The 15,378-nt window shown below is 33.4% G+C and overlaps 1 protein-coding gene across 1 annotated transcript; it reads left to right on the forward strand.

Annotated features, from left to right (window-relative positions):
* Positions 1-13,474: 13,474 nt before the first annotated feature.
* Positions 13,475-15,094, forward strand: LOC127121527 (7-deoxyloganetin glucosyltransferase). Its single transcript, XM_051052009.1, has 2 exons — positions 13,475-13,982; positions 14,086-15,094. The coding sequence occupies exons 1-2, from the start codon at positions 13,475-13,477 to the stop codon at positions 15,015-15,017; spliced, it is 1,440 nt and encodes a 479-aa protein (XP_050907966.1). The 3' UTR covers positions 15,018-15,094.
* The last annotated feature ends 284 nt before the right edge of the window (positions 15,095-15,378 follow it).

The following is a 15,378-nucleotide window of genomic DNA, read 5'->3' on the forward strand; positions in this document are numbered from 1 at the left end:
AACATTCCCTGTGCAAAAAGGACTTGGCCAATGCCAATATTTTAAGACCAAGATATTGTGAACTAAGCCCTCATCTGGTGCAAGCCTTGAACTCTGTTTGAATTCATCTGTTACTTTGTCTTAGTTTTAATTGTTATTTTGATCTTGTGTCTGATGCTTTGTTCTGAGTTGATCAATGAATATTTCATCTGGTACATAAGAAGACAAAGAAGACTGCTAGCTATGGGATTTACTTGCTTGGATGTGGCTATCTTTATTTGATGCCTTGATCTTCATGATGTATGGATATTGCTAATTACTTGTTGATCATTTCTTGATTCAAAGTCCAAAGGGAAAATGGATTTTCTATATGACATTCTTGTCTGTTGGATTGCATCCCATTGGTCAGATCTTTTCAACTCTTAACTTTTAATTTGTGCTTAGGATAACCTCTTCATCTCCTCCCACTTCTTAAATTTCAAAATCTCTCCCCCTTTTAAAAAACCTTCTTTGATTGTGATTTCAAACTTAGACTTTGTTTAAACAATTAGAAACCTTGGCCTTATGCCAATGAATTTTCAAATTCTTTTCTTAATCAAATTTGTAAATAAACTTAATCATATTGACTTAAACTTCAAAAGACAAAAAGAACTAACAACTTCATTCAAACTTTTGGCCTTTGTGCCTTTCTTATTAAACTTTTGTTAAAAGCAATCCACCCACTCATTTGAAGTTCTTACCATGAACTACGAGGTTTTGATCCCTCATTTTTATGTTGGTACGTAGGCATAAGTCCGAAGGTCTTGTCAAACACAAAAATATAATCAACGAATTCTTTTCTCATCCCCACACTCTATTTTTCTCAAACATCATTTATACCAAAAACACATACACATATAAAAAGGGATCCCTAGGAGTACCTAAGACACTTTGGGTTCTAACACCTTCCCGCTGTGTAACCAACCCCCTTACCTGGAATCTCTGGCATTTTATTAGTTTTGATTTAAAAACTTCTTATCTTTTGTTCGTGCTTTTCCCTTTTCCTTTGGAAACAATAAAAGCGTGGTGGCGACTCTGGTTTTATTGACGTTAAGCTTATCCATAGTTTGATGGTCATGAATTTACCACTACAGAAAAAATAAAGCTTGCAAGATTGCAAGTGTTGGATCTATGAGATTCAATCTCCATGATGAGTCAATAAGATTGTTAACTGAATTCAGGTATGAACATGATTTGAAGAGAAATTTGATTTCTCTTGGTGAATTAAACAAGAAAGGATATGTTTTACAAGCAGAGAAAAGTATTCCAAAAGTCATGAAGGGGTCAAAGGACGTCTTAAGAGGCATGAAGAAACACGACTTGTATACCCTTAAGGCTGAAGTTGTCAGTGGTTCTGCAAATGTTGCATCCACGAAACCTTTGTCGAAGACAAAAATTTGGCACATGAGATTGGGCCATCTCAGTCAAAGGGGTCTGGTCAAATTAGGGAAACAAAATCTACTTGGTGGAGACAAAGTCGAAAAACTGAAGTTTTGTGAATCCTGTGTACTTGGAAAATCCTGCAGAGTGAAGTTCAATAAAGGAAAACAAAGAACATATGGATCCATTGATTACATCCATGCTGATCTTTGGGGCCCTGCGAGGTGTCCATTACATTCAGGAGCAAGGTATTTTCTATCCATAATTGATGATTATTCCAAAAAGTTATAGGGATTCATGTAAAAAACTAAGGATGAAACTTTTGAGAACTTCAAAAGTTGGATGACTCTAGTCGAAAATCAGACTAGCAGGAAGGTCAAGAGGTTGAGAACCCACAATGGCCTTGAATTTTGCAATGAAGCATTTGACAGTTTTTGTGCAGCCTCTAGTATTGCAAGGCAAAGAACTACTATAGTTCCTCCCTTACAAAATGGTTTGGCTGAAAGGTTTAATCGAACCATTTTAGAAAGAGTTAGATGCATGTTGACTAGTGTCGGATTAAAGAATGTGTTTTGGGCAAAGGCTATTTCGACAACAACATATCGTATAAACATATGTCCTTCAACTGCGTTAGATATGAAGACATCTGAAAAAGTTTGGTCGGGACATCCACCAGATCTCGACAAACTTAGAGTATTTGGCTGCATAACATATGCTCACATTAGACAAGACAAGGTCAAACTTAGATCTCTAAGATGCATGTTCATAGGATACCCTGGAGGAGTCAAAGCTTATAGGATATGGTTCCTAGAGCCAAGTCACATGAGGTGTATCACCAGTCGATATGTAGTTTTCAATGAAGCTGAGATGGATTTCAAGAAAACTGATGACCTTAGTCAAAGTGCATAGATATTTGAAGAAGAGTTGGAACATGAAGAGATTCATGTTGAGGTGGAGCATGTTGATGCTGAATTATGTATCCTAGATCAAGTCGAAGAAGAAGCACAAGATGCTGAAGATACTGAGGAAATTAAGGAAACTATCGATGGCTACGTGTTGGCAAGAGATAGGCCAAGAAGAGTCATCAAGCCACCTTAAAGACTTGGGTATGCCGATCTCATAACTTATGCCTTAATATCTGGAAGTGAGGTTCTAGATTAAGAACCTGGAGACTATAAGGAAGTTATAAGGTGTCGAAATAAGACTGAATGAATGATGAGATGAAGTCTCTTCGTGATAACCACACTTGGGAACTGATTAAGAAACCCATTGGAGCCAGGTTAGTCAGTTGTAAGTGGATTTTCAAAGTTAAGGAAGGAATCGAAGGAGCGACGTCGAAGAGATATAAGGCAAGATTGGTCGCAAGGGGTTTCACTCAGAAAGAAGGTGTCGACTTTAATGATATGTTCTATCCTTTTGTGAAGCACGGGTCCATTTGAATGTTACTTTCTATAGTGGCACGGTTAAACCTAGAATTGTAACAAATGGATGTGAATTATGCTTTCTTATATGGAGATCTAGATGAAACAATCCTAATGAGGAAACCTGAAGGGTATGCAGAAAAGGGTGAGGAAGATTATGTGTGCAAGTTGAATAAATCTTTATATGGACTGAAACAATCTCCTCGACAGTGGAATATGAGATTCGACAAGTTCATGACACACATAGGTTTCATTAGAAGTCAGTTTGACCATTGTGTTTACTTCAGATTTTGACCTGGAAATTCATTTGTTATTTTGTTGCTTTATATGGATGATATTATCATAGAAAGCAATAATGTTGAGGATGTAATGAAGCTGAAGGTTGAACTCAATAAGGAGTTCGATATGAAGGATCTGGGAGAAGCATCCAGAATCCTTGGGATTGACATTCGAAGAGACAAAAAGCATTCAAAATTATGCTTATCTAAGAGACATACCTACGGAAGATTCTCGACAAGTTTGGTATGTTGAACTCAAAGTCTGTTGTGACTCCGACAAACCTTTAATTCAAGTCGAGTACAAATCAGTGTCCCAGTACCGAGGTCGAAAGAGCTTATATGAATAGCATCTCATATTCTAACATAGTAGGTTATTTCATGTATGATATGATGTGTACTAGACCCGACGTATCATATGCAATAAGTCTTGTAAGTAGGTACATGACGAATCCTGGAAAGGCTATCTGGTAAGCATTGAAGTGGATTCTAAGGTACATATATGGGTCTCTAAACAAAGTCATGATTTATGGTGGAGCATGTGGTGAAAATAGTAAAGCATAATTGAATAGTATGTCGACTTTGATTATGCAGGTTGTATGGATTCTAGAAAATCTATTTATGGATATGTGTTCACTATGTTTGGCACAATAATTAGTTGGAAAGCAACACTTCAAAAGGTTGTTGTCTTATCAACCACTGAAGTGAAATATATTGCCCTTACTGAAGCATTGTGGCTTGAAGGTTTTGCTAAGGAACTAAAACTTCAAGGTCGAGTTATCACTGTTAAATGTGATAGTCAAAGTGCTATACATATATCGAAGAATTCAGACTATCATGAGAAAACGAAGCACATCGATGTGAGGCTGCATTTAGTCAGAGGGGTAATCGAGCAGGGAGAAGTCCAAGTGCTAAAGGTTTTGACATATCACAATGCTGCTGATATAATCACCAAGACATTACCAAGTTGCAAGTTTTTCCACTGTATGCACTTGATAAAGCTACATGAAGAAAGCTAGTTTGTTCCTTGGATGTTATAGACTTTGTTCCAAGGTGGGGATTTGTGAGATATTGGATCGAAATCTAGAATGGTCGAAGGATAGCTTCTTGGTTCGACAATTCGACAGGACCTTAGCATATCATCAAAGTCTGTTCACATGCTATAGTCGAAGTATGATAGGATTGTTAGCATGTCGAATTGGGCCTATTTGTTATGCCCAATTGTTTAAGTTATCTTGTTCTCTAAGTTAACTTGTGTAATGGACCTATGTGTAAAATCCCATTAGTTTAGTGTGTTATTTTTCTTATAAATAGCAGACTAGTCTCTCATCATTGCATAATGCAAATCCTAATTAGGGTGAAAGAGGTTATTTGCTATTCTGTAACACTTGTAATCTTGTTTTAAAGAGAAAGTAAAGAATAGCAGTTTATAACCAATTTCATTGTGTTCTTATTGTTTTCTTCTTTTCTACCCTTTTGGATTTCTTACCGATCAAGAAACCAATTATACTTTATAATTTCGACATCGTTTTCACAATATATATATATATATATATATATATATATATATATATATATATATATATACACACACATATCATACATGCATCATTTGCAAGAGACGAAATCAGGAATATACAAAGAGTTCTCTTCATCTTCAACCTATGTTTTATGCGTACACATAAACAAATTACATATAATAATTTTTTGTTTGGGTTCCATCTAGAATCAGAGTTGATAATGTCCAATTTAGGTTGTTGAATTTTAAATTGGGTTGAGAATCTTTGGGGGTTTCAAATAAGAAAACCAAGTTGGGGTTTTCCTTCAATATCAAATGGAAGCTCTTAATAAATCTATGGTAGATATTCAAAAGGATAATAATGAGGATGAAGAACCTTCATGGTTCGATTGTGAAACTGGTCACATTTGGAAAAAAGAGGTTAATACTCTTAAAAATAAATGTTATATTTGCTATTGACCCCTCAAAGTTTAAAAGGTATTTGAGCCCTCCACATAAAAGTTATAGATATGTCCAAAAGGATTCCAATAGAAAAAGAACATCTCATCACAACTTATTTTGTCACTATTGTTGCAAGAGAGGTCACACCATTGAGAAATGAAAATTTAGAAGACTTTTTATTCCCAAAGGTATTTTTCAATGGTTTCCCAAATGCAACCATGTTTTCACTAACCCTCAAGGACCCGATGAAGATTGGGTACCTAGCATTTCTTGTCAATCTTGTAGGATAAATGTCTTGACTTTATGAAGAGTGTCATACCCCAATTTTACCCCTCATTCAATAAACCGATTCATGCACCATGATGTCAGCATCACCTATATAACATAGCGTGCATTTCATCAAGCATAATGCCTAAAATATAGACCAGAATAAATTTAGGATCTACACGCAGGCCGATAGAACTGATCCTCAAATGTATGTGAAATTACCAGGATTTTTTTTTTTAAAAATCGAGCTTGCAGACGTCAATTTTATTAATCTATGATTCACGTAGTTTAACCTGGCGTGCTTGTTATATTTTTTTTCTACTTTTTTTTGTCTCATTTTGATCAGCCTGAGCGTTTAAACCGATCATCTTTTATTTTAAAATTTGGTCAAAACCTGTATGTTTCCAAGAAGTCTATTTTGCGCTGATCATTTTTATGCATTTAGTTTATTTTTTTGAGCTTTTTTCCGTCCGATTTTTGTTCATTTTGAGTCTGTTTATTTTCCTCTCTTTTTCAAAATGTTCGAAAATATGAAAATAGAAAATAAATCAAATAAAATAGAAAGATAACGAATTAGCGATTTTGAGGGCCAAAATAACTTAAAGGTCTCTTTTAAGGGAGTTGATGACAATTTGTCATTCCATGATTTTTATGAGTATTTATGATGAATTTGATGAAACTTGAAATTAAAGATGAGATAAATGTGAAGAAGTATGAAGAAAATAAAAAATTCCAATAAATAGAGTAAAGCCAAGAAATCGGAAAGAAACGAGCATTTTTTCAGCACAACTTACATATTAACATTTGTCCAGTAAATTGATCATATATGGAGAAGCGTAACTCATTTTGAGATGGAGTTTTTTTCTTCAAAATGAAGCTAAAAGGAATATCTGCATTCGGGAAGAATCACGCAAACGATGGATAGTATTGCACGCGTAATGCAGCTTGTGCAAAATCGTGTGCGCGATGGAATAATCACGCATGTGATGGTGCCTTTTTTGGCATTTTTCTGATGCGTTTCTGACCCGTTCTAACTGGTTTTTAAAGGGAAGTTTAGTACTTTTTCAAGGGTTCTGAATTTTACACAGGAAAACAAGGGTTTGCAGCACCATAAGTGATTTTTGAAGAGCATTTGAAGCCATTAAAGGCAAATTCTTGAAGAGATTTCTTATGCAACCTTCTTATTTGCTTATGGTATTGTAATTTTCACTATAAGTAGTTAATCCTCTTTAGGTTAGGTTGTGTTTGATGAAACTATTTTGATATTGTTGAGACATATGTTTGATTTGATATTGTATAAAAAAATTGATCTATAATTCTATTCAGTTGCACCTTGTTCTTAATGCTTTTTAGATACTCTTTTAATATGATTTTGGGTACATAGGGAATACTGACCATTTGTCTATGTGTTGGACCTAAGGCAATTGTTATGTTTACGCTAGTGGACTAGGGATAGGAAACTCTGAGTAGTGGCTTAGGAATTAACGTTCTATTGTATTGCCTAATCTTGCTTACGCTGGTGGACTAAGGATAGAAAAATTTGAGTATAGATTAGTGAGCTATACACCAACAGATTGGGTATAGCGGTTTTGTTAGTTCGTAGTGGGATTATAGTGACGATAGAATTCATGTAATATATCGAACATCAACAATGGAGAAATATGGGATTTTATACACAACCTGATCGCTTTCGTATTATTGTTAGAACACTTTATTTTCTTTTTGCAATTAAACCCGAAAACCCCCCTCATTTAGTATTTTCTACGTATTACCGAATATTGTCTTGTAAAATAGGAGTCCTAGTGGATTCGATCTTTTTTATTACTACGACATTATCGGTACACTTGCCTGAAGTCATCAGGAGTACTGTTTGTTGAATTATTTCTAAATTTATAGAAAAAATTCGTTGCAATTTGAAATAATAGCTTACATAGTGTCACATGATAGGCTTGAAATACTTACCACTATACTGCAATCCTGAATGTCAACAAATACAAGCAAAAAAATACTAACAATACGCTAAACTAGGATTCTAAAATTGGCTAAAATTATTAAAGAGTCCTTGACAACGATGCCAATTCGATCCATTGTCGCACACGGGTTAAAAACGAGTTTATAAGGGTGATATATGGAAGTGACACTCGAGCCTTATCACAAGGACTCTTGAGTTAACTTAAACAATTAATTGGAACAATGGGGGGGGGGGGGGGTAGGTTTTCGAAACGTGAGTCACGAGTAAATAAGTTGAAAACAAATTTGATGAAAAATTTAATCTACTGGTTCAGTTTCCGACTTATCATTGATTAATATAATTCCAATTTCCTAAGCAGATTCGATCATATTTGATTACAATATCAGTTAAACAAGCATAATTTGTTACTATATGGTTTATGATCCTATATTCCGAATTAAGCAAACGTTTAAAGATCACGTGTATTAACGAAAAAGCTATGTAAAATGGAGTTAAATATATGGATCATGAACACAATCGAATTTAATCAATTGTATCCTATAAGCAACAATCAAATTCAGCAAACGAAAGCAATCGAATTCATAGGCATAATTGAAAAGAAATCGAAATTGAATTGAAAATTATAACAACCTCAAAGTTGTGGAATTCGAATACAACAGATCAATCGTAGCTGGTTTAGTTCTCCATAGAATTTGTATCCGTCTAATGTAGTTTCATGAATAGTGAATACCCTAGTATCAACACTGCATTTTAGTTTAAATATTACAAGAGAAATCGGGACCTAATAACAACCGACCCAAATAACACAAATATTGGTCCAAAACTAATTATTTTATTAAGTCTGGAGATGAAACAAATTATTTGACCTTTCTCTACTCCATATTAGTTTTTGGCTTCAACGTGAAGATTGTAGCTTATCCTTTCAACTTTCCAACATATATTAGAAAGCGTCCAATCGCATCTCGTACCTCGAGTTATGACCTTCATAGCAAGAAGGTCTCACCGTTTATTCTGAAAATAATTAATTGAATTAAAGTAAAAGCATAAATAAGCTAAACTTGGGAAACACACTAAAAGCGACAAAATAAAAGTAAAAAGTCATAAAAATCTCTTAGCACAAAGTAAAATGTGGTGTATTAAAATAGATTGATCAAGCATCTTCCATTTTAACAGGTTCAAATTCGGCCATAAGTGCAAAATGGACAAAATCACCACCATGATTGACTTTATTGTCATAGAACAACTCACAATTTTGGAGTCTTTGAGGAAAACCTATTTGACTTGTTGATCTTCTCACATTCTCTTCAAATATGGCTTCGGCAACGGGTGTTTTCGGACTTCCCAATTCTGGAGAATCTGAACTTTCAAAGTTGTAATCAGTTACAACTTTTACGTAACTGATTATAGGCTGCTGTAGTAGCTTTATATCGTCGAAAAAAACGTATCAGCTGACCACAACTCTCCTATTTGCTACATCAACCAACTTGTAACCACCAGTGGAGTGATACCCTATAAGTATCATCATTTCTCCAATATCATTCAACTTCTTTCTAAGCTGCCCCAGAACATGTCGATATGTTACTGAATCAAAAACTCTCAAATGGTTTAGATTTGGATTGAATCCTGACCATGCTTCCTCTCGTGTTACCTTCTCAAGCTTCTTTGTTGGACACATATTCAATAAATAGGAAGATGTGGGTACCGCTTCTCCCCATAACTCTTTCGATAAGTTCTTCCCATTTTATAAGCTTTTTACCATGTTCATAATCGATCGATTCTTCCTTTCAGAAACACCATTTTATTACGGTGTATAAGGTGGTACAACCTCATATATTATCCCTTCTTGATCACAAAACCTCTCAACGTATTTTGAGACATATTCGCCTCCACCATTCACTTTGACAACTTTGAGCTTATGACCGCTTCGCCCCTCAACCATGGACTTGAACTTCTTAAACACTTCGAATACCTCATCCTTTCTCCTGATTATGTATGTCCATAGATTTCTACTATGATCGTCGATGAATGTGATAAATATTTATTACCACCAATCAAGTCAACTTTTATCGGTCCACACACATCCAAATACACCACCTCAATGTGATTCTTGGTTCTACAACCAGCATCCTTGCTAAATTTACCCTTATGTTGCTTTGGTTACACACATTCTTCACAGATTTCAGTCGGTATGTTGATCAATAGCAACCTCGTTACCATTCCATTCTTTTACAAGTCTTTGAGATCTCATAAATTTAGATTCCTAAGACGATATTTCCATATCCACTATTCTCGACTCGCTGCTGTAGCAAGACATCTATACTTCATAACCTTCAGCTAAACCTTGAAGGTTTTATTGGAAACCATATAAGCTTTAAGGAATAAAATCATGTTTGTATCCATAACGCACATATGAGTAGAACACCCAGAGTCTAAATACTATTCCTCGTTGCACTCAACCGAATCTTTCATACTCATCATGACATTTTCTTTTACCTGTAACCAGTTACAACTTTTACATAACTGGTTACAACATACTTCTACAACATTTTCAAAATTGTTGTTGTTGTTGTCCCGCAACCTGTTGTTGCTGCATTTCTCTGACCAAAAGTATATTCTCCTCATCAAACTCTTGCCTTGCAACCTTGGCTTCATCTCCTTGAGATTCCTTCTTTTTCGCATTTCACTCTTTTGCAAAATGACCAAACTTTTGACAATTAAAGCATTGCACTTTGCTTTTGTCAATCATCTTCCCTCACCTCTAAAATTGCCTTAACTACCATCTTTGTTGCAGCTGCTTGCACCCCTTTGATAAGTCGAATTTTTGGAACTTTGGGACTCTCTTCCATCAAAATTATGAAAATTACCTTTACTCTTCATGAGTCATTTTCCTTTCGATCTCTTGTCTTTCTCGTTGAAATGAGTTTGCAAAGCAATCTCCGCCTTTGCCTTATCATTATTTCCATCTTCCGTCCTTTACTCATGAGCCTCAAGAGAGCTTTGCAACTCCTCTTTTCTTATCATCGCAAGATCCTTCAATTTCTCAATCTCTACAAACACATTGTAAAATCTCGGTGTTAAAGAACACAATATTTTCGCGATAACATACTGCTACGTGACTGTTTCTCCACATGCCTTCACCTGATTCACTAATCAAGTGATTGTCATTGTGAAATCGTTGATAGTCTCCTTTTCCTCCATTTGAATAAATTAAAGTTAAGGTTTCTGAGTTTGTAACCTCACCACCTTTGCCTTGTCAGCCATGCACATGCCTTCTCTAAGGTCTCCCACTCTTGCTTTGACGATTCACAATCATTAACTTTCTCGAAGTTGTCACCATCCACGCATTAATGGATAAAAAATAGCGCTTTGAAATCTTTCTTATTCTCTTTCTTATGCGTTGCTCGTTGTGCATCCGTTGCACCTTCGACAAAAGGATTCGCCTCGTTCTTGATCACTTTAAGAACATCTTGGTAGCCAAATAACACTTTCATTTGTTTGCATCATTTGTCGTAATTCTTCGCATCAAGGATAAGTAAGTTTGTAGAGATTCTTTCATTAGAGACAAAATTCATGTTGCACACTAGATGTTTGTGGATCAGAACCAAACTCTTGATGCCAAATGTTAGAACTTGGAACCATAAGATTAGTGAATAATGGAGAAATTGAGTGTGGAGAGGGAAAGAAAAAATTGAGAGAGAGAAATCGAGGGTGGAAATTATTATTAACATTGAAAATAATACCTCCAAAGTATATAAATATTTACAAGTAGATTGAGACACAAATTACAACATTAAAATAACATGAAATTGAAAATCTCTTACTTGTAACTAATTATACTAAACATGTAACCTATTATAGCTGAAACAACTTCTAAAAATACAACAGTGATAATCAATTACTGCAAATACGAAATCTGTTACATCAACGAGAATTTCTCTTTTAAACTATTCTATTACTTTATTTCACAACGTTGTAACCGGTTACATCCTTGTAATAATCGATTATAACACTTGAATTATTGATTTTCTAATTCATAATTGTATATTTTATTTAATTTAGAGAATCGGGAAATTAATCAATAGAAATATCTTTAATTCATTTTTATGGTATTTTGTTTTTTTGGATTCTTGATTATTTTACTATACAATGCATCTTGACCTTTTCAGATTTTTTATATCAAATTTTCTCTGTATAAAAAGAAATGAAACGACTTTAATGTTTAGGTGGAATATGAAAATTCATGTTATTTTACAAAATTTTCTAAAGATGATATTAATTTTAATGTTTCTTATAATTTAAACATATTAAAAACTCATTTTTTTATATCTTTTATTTTATAGATTTGAATTATGTCTCATATGCTCATCTTTTCTTTTTATAAATAAACTTTTAGTTTAGAAAAAACTATTATTACAAACTACCATATAAGTATATACTAAAAAAAAAGGAATATTCCTAAATATACTATACTAATATATACACATATAGACAAAAAAAGAGAAAAAAATACAGAATATAATTATGATTTAAGTTTTAGATGGTTGTTTCTAATTCTAATAACTTATAAAATATATATATATATATATATATATATATATATATATATATATATATATATATATATATATATATATATATATATATATATATATATATATATATATATTATATATATATATATATATATATATATATATATAATATATATATATATATATATATATATATATATATATATATATATATATATATATATATATATATATATATATATATATATATATATATATATATATATATATAATATATATATATATATATATGAATTTAATTGATAAACACTGACAGTGTAAAAGGATTTACATCATCAGTTAATCATATCCGTTGGATATTGAAATAAGTTTGACTTTTATTTTAAAACCCCTTTTATTTTAAAACCCTATAAAGTAATGCAAGTTGGTGATGGTGATGAATCGACCGTGTAAATACTCTCTCTCTCTCTCTCTCTCTCTCTCTCTCTCTCTCTCTCTCTCTCTCTCTCTCTCTCTCTCTCTCTCTCTCTCTCTCTCTCTCTCTCTCTCTCTCTCTCTCTCTCTCTCTCTCTCTCTCTCTCTCTCTCTCTCTCTCTCTCTCTCTCCTCTCTCTCTCTTCTCTCTCTCTCTCTCTCTCTCTCTCTCTCTCTCTCTCTCTCTCTCTCTCTTCTCTCTCTCTCGCCTCTCTCTCTCTCTCTCTCTCTCTCTCTCTCTCTCTCTCGCTCTCTCTCTCTCTCTCTCTCTCTCTCTCTCTCTCTCTCTCTCTCTCTCTCTCTCTCTCTCTCTCTCTCTCTCTCTCTCTCTCTCTCTCTCTCTCTCTCTCTCTCTCTCTCTCTCTCTCTCTCTCTCTCTCTCTCTCTCTCTCTCTCTCTCTCTCTCTCTCTCTCTCTCTCTCTAATATATATTATAGATTAGAATTACACTGATTTTAACATTGCATAAGAATTTTTTTTAATGTTCAGGTGGAATATGAAAACTCATGTTAATTTACAAAATTTTCTAATGATGATATTAATTTTAATGTTTCTTATAATTTTAACATATTAAAATATTGAAAGGATATAAATAATAAAGAAAATTAAATATATAGTATATTTACCGATGTAAAAGAAAAATTGTCACTATTAGATATTTTCTCAATTATAAATAGATCATCTAGACGCATATATTAAGAAAGAAATACAATTATATATAGAAACTTTTTATTTTCATTTTTTTTATATCTTTTATTTTCTAGATTTGAATTATGTCTCATATGCTCATCTTTTCTTTTTATAAATAAATTTTTAGTTTAGAAAAAACCATTATTACAAACTATCATATAAGTATATATTAAAAAAAAGGAATATTCCTAAATATACTATACTAATATATACACATATAGACAAAAAAAAAAGAAAAAAATACAGAATATAATTATGATTTAAGTTTTAGATGGTTGTTTCTAATTCTAATAACTTATAAAATTATATATATATATATATATATATATATATATATATTATATATATATATATATATATATATATATATATATATATATATATATATATATATATATATATATATATATATATATATATATAATTTTATAAGTTATAGTTTAGAATTACACTGATTTCAACATTGCATAAGAATTTTTTTTAAAGATGAGTAAGCCACATGCTGTGTTAACTCCATTTCCACTTCAAGGCCATATCAGTGCATTGTTGAAAATAGCAAAACTTCTACACCTCAGAGGCTTTCATATAACCTTTGTCAACACTGAATACAATCACAAACGCTTGCTCAAATCAAGAGGTTCTAACGCCTTTGATGGTTTCACTGACTTCAACTTTGAGACTATACCAGATGGTTTAACTCTAACGGAAGGTGATGGTGATGTTAGTCAAGACATAGGCTCTCTCCTTGAATCAATCATGAACAACTTCCACCAATTCTTTGATGAACTTCTTACAAAACTTCATGAATCTGCCATTGCTGGTCTTATCCCACCTGTTACTTGCTTTGTTTCTGATTGTTACATGCCATTTACGGTAGAATCTGCTCAAGAACATGCACTCCCAATTGTTCTCTATTCTCCATGTAGTGCAGGTTACTTCTTGTCTTCTTATTACGTTTCAAAATTGTTTCAGATTGGTGAACTGCCGCTCAAAGGTAATTATTTATGATCTATACTATTATTTTTATTACATATGTATTTTGAAACCCTAATATATATAAACTTCAATTTATAAACTTTTTCAATTATGATATGCAGATAAGAGTTATCTAACAAATGAATATTTGGACACTAAAGCTGACTGGATTCCTGGTTTGAAAAACTTTAGATTGAAGGATCTTACTACTTTAATAAAAGTAACAGATCCGAATGATTTGTCCTTAAAATTCGCCACTGAAGTGGGAGATAAATGTGATGCGGCCTCTGCGATGATTTTCAATACTTCTGATGAACTTGAAAGAGATGTTATGAATGCCCTGGATTCTATATTTTCTTCTCTATACACCATTGGGCCGGTTGCTTCTATTTTAAATCAAACTCCACATGATCATTTGGAATATTTAGATTCTAATCTTTGGAAAGAAGATACTAAATGTCTTGAATGGCTTGAATTAAAAGAAGCAGGATCTGTTGTTTATGTAAATTTCGGAAGCATCACGGTTATGTCTGAAGACAAACTGTTAGAGTTTGCATGGGGTTTGGCTAGTAGCAAGAAACCATTTTTGTGGATCATTAGGCCTGATCTTGTCATTGGTGGTTCGGTGGTTTTGTCATCTGAGTTTTTGAATGAAATTTCAGATAGAGGCCTAATTGCGAGCTGGTGTCCGCAAGAAAAAGTGTTGAACCATCCTTCAATTTGTGGATTCTTGACTCATTGCGGATGGAACTCAACCACCGAAAGCATATGTGCTGGAGTGCCAATGTTGTGTTGGCCATTTTTCGCCGATCAACCATTAAACACAAGGCTTATTTGCCATGAATGGGAGATTGGTCTCGAACTGGATACGGATGTAAAAAGAGAGGAGGTAGAGAAACTCATTAATGAATTGATGGTGGGAGAGAAAGGAAAGAAGATGAAGAAAAAGGCTATGGAGATGAAGAAGAAAGCAGACAATGACACAAAACCCGGCGGTTGTTCATACATGAACTTGGACAAAGTGATTAAGGATGTTTTGCTTAAAAACGATTAGATTAAAGTGATATTTTCTTGCTGAATTTATTTCTTTAAGAAGAAAAAGCAATAAAAAGTTAAGATGTTCTAGTTGGAGACCTTGTATTTTTCACTATGGAGTGTTTCAATATTCAAAAGGGCTATTATCTAGGCTGTTATTTCTTTTCTCTTTCTTAGGTCCAATAGCCTATATAAACAGTCAATTGTAACCTTTATTTTATGAGAAACATAGATGAATAAATATCTATAGTTAATCTTCAATATGGTATCCGAGCACGGCGATTCCGATGATGATCAATCTGAGCAAGAACCTCAATCCACCATTATCCCACCCAATCCTACATACACTCTGAATAATTCTGATAACCCAGGAACCCCTC

Source organism: Lathyrus oleraceus, chromosome 1 (assembly GCF_024323335.1).
Source record: "Lathyrus oleraceus cultivar Zhongwan6 chromosome 1, CAAS_Psat_ZW6_1.0, whole genome shotgun sequence".
Classification (NCBI taxonomy): domain Eukaryota; kingdom Viridiplantae; phylum Streptophyta; class Magnoliopsida; order Fabales; family Fabaceae; genus Lathyrus; species Lathyrus oleraceus.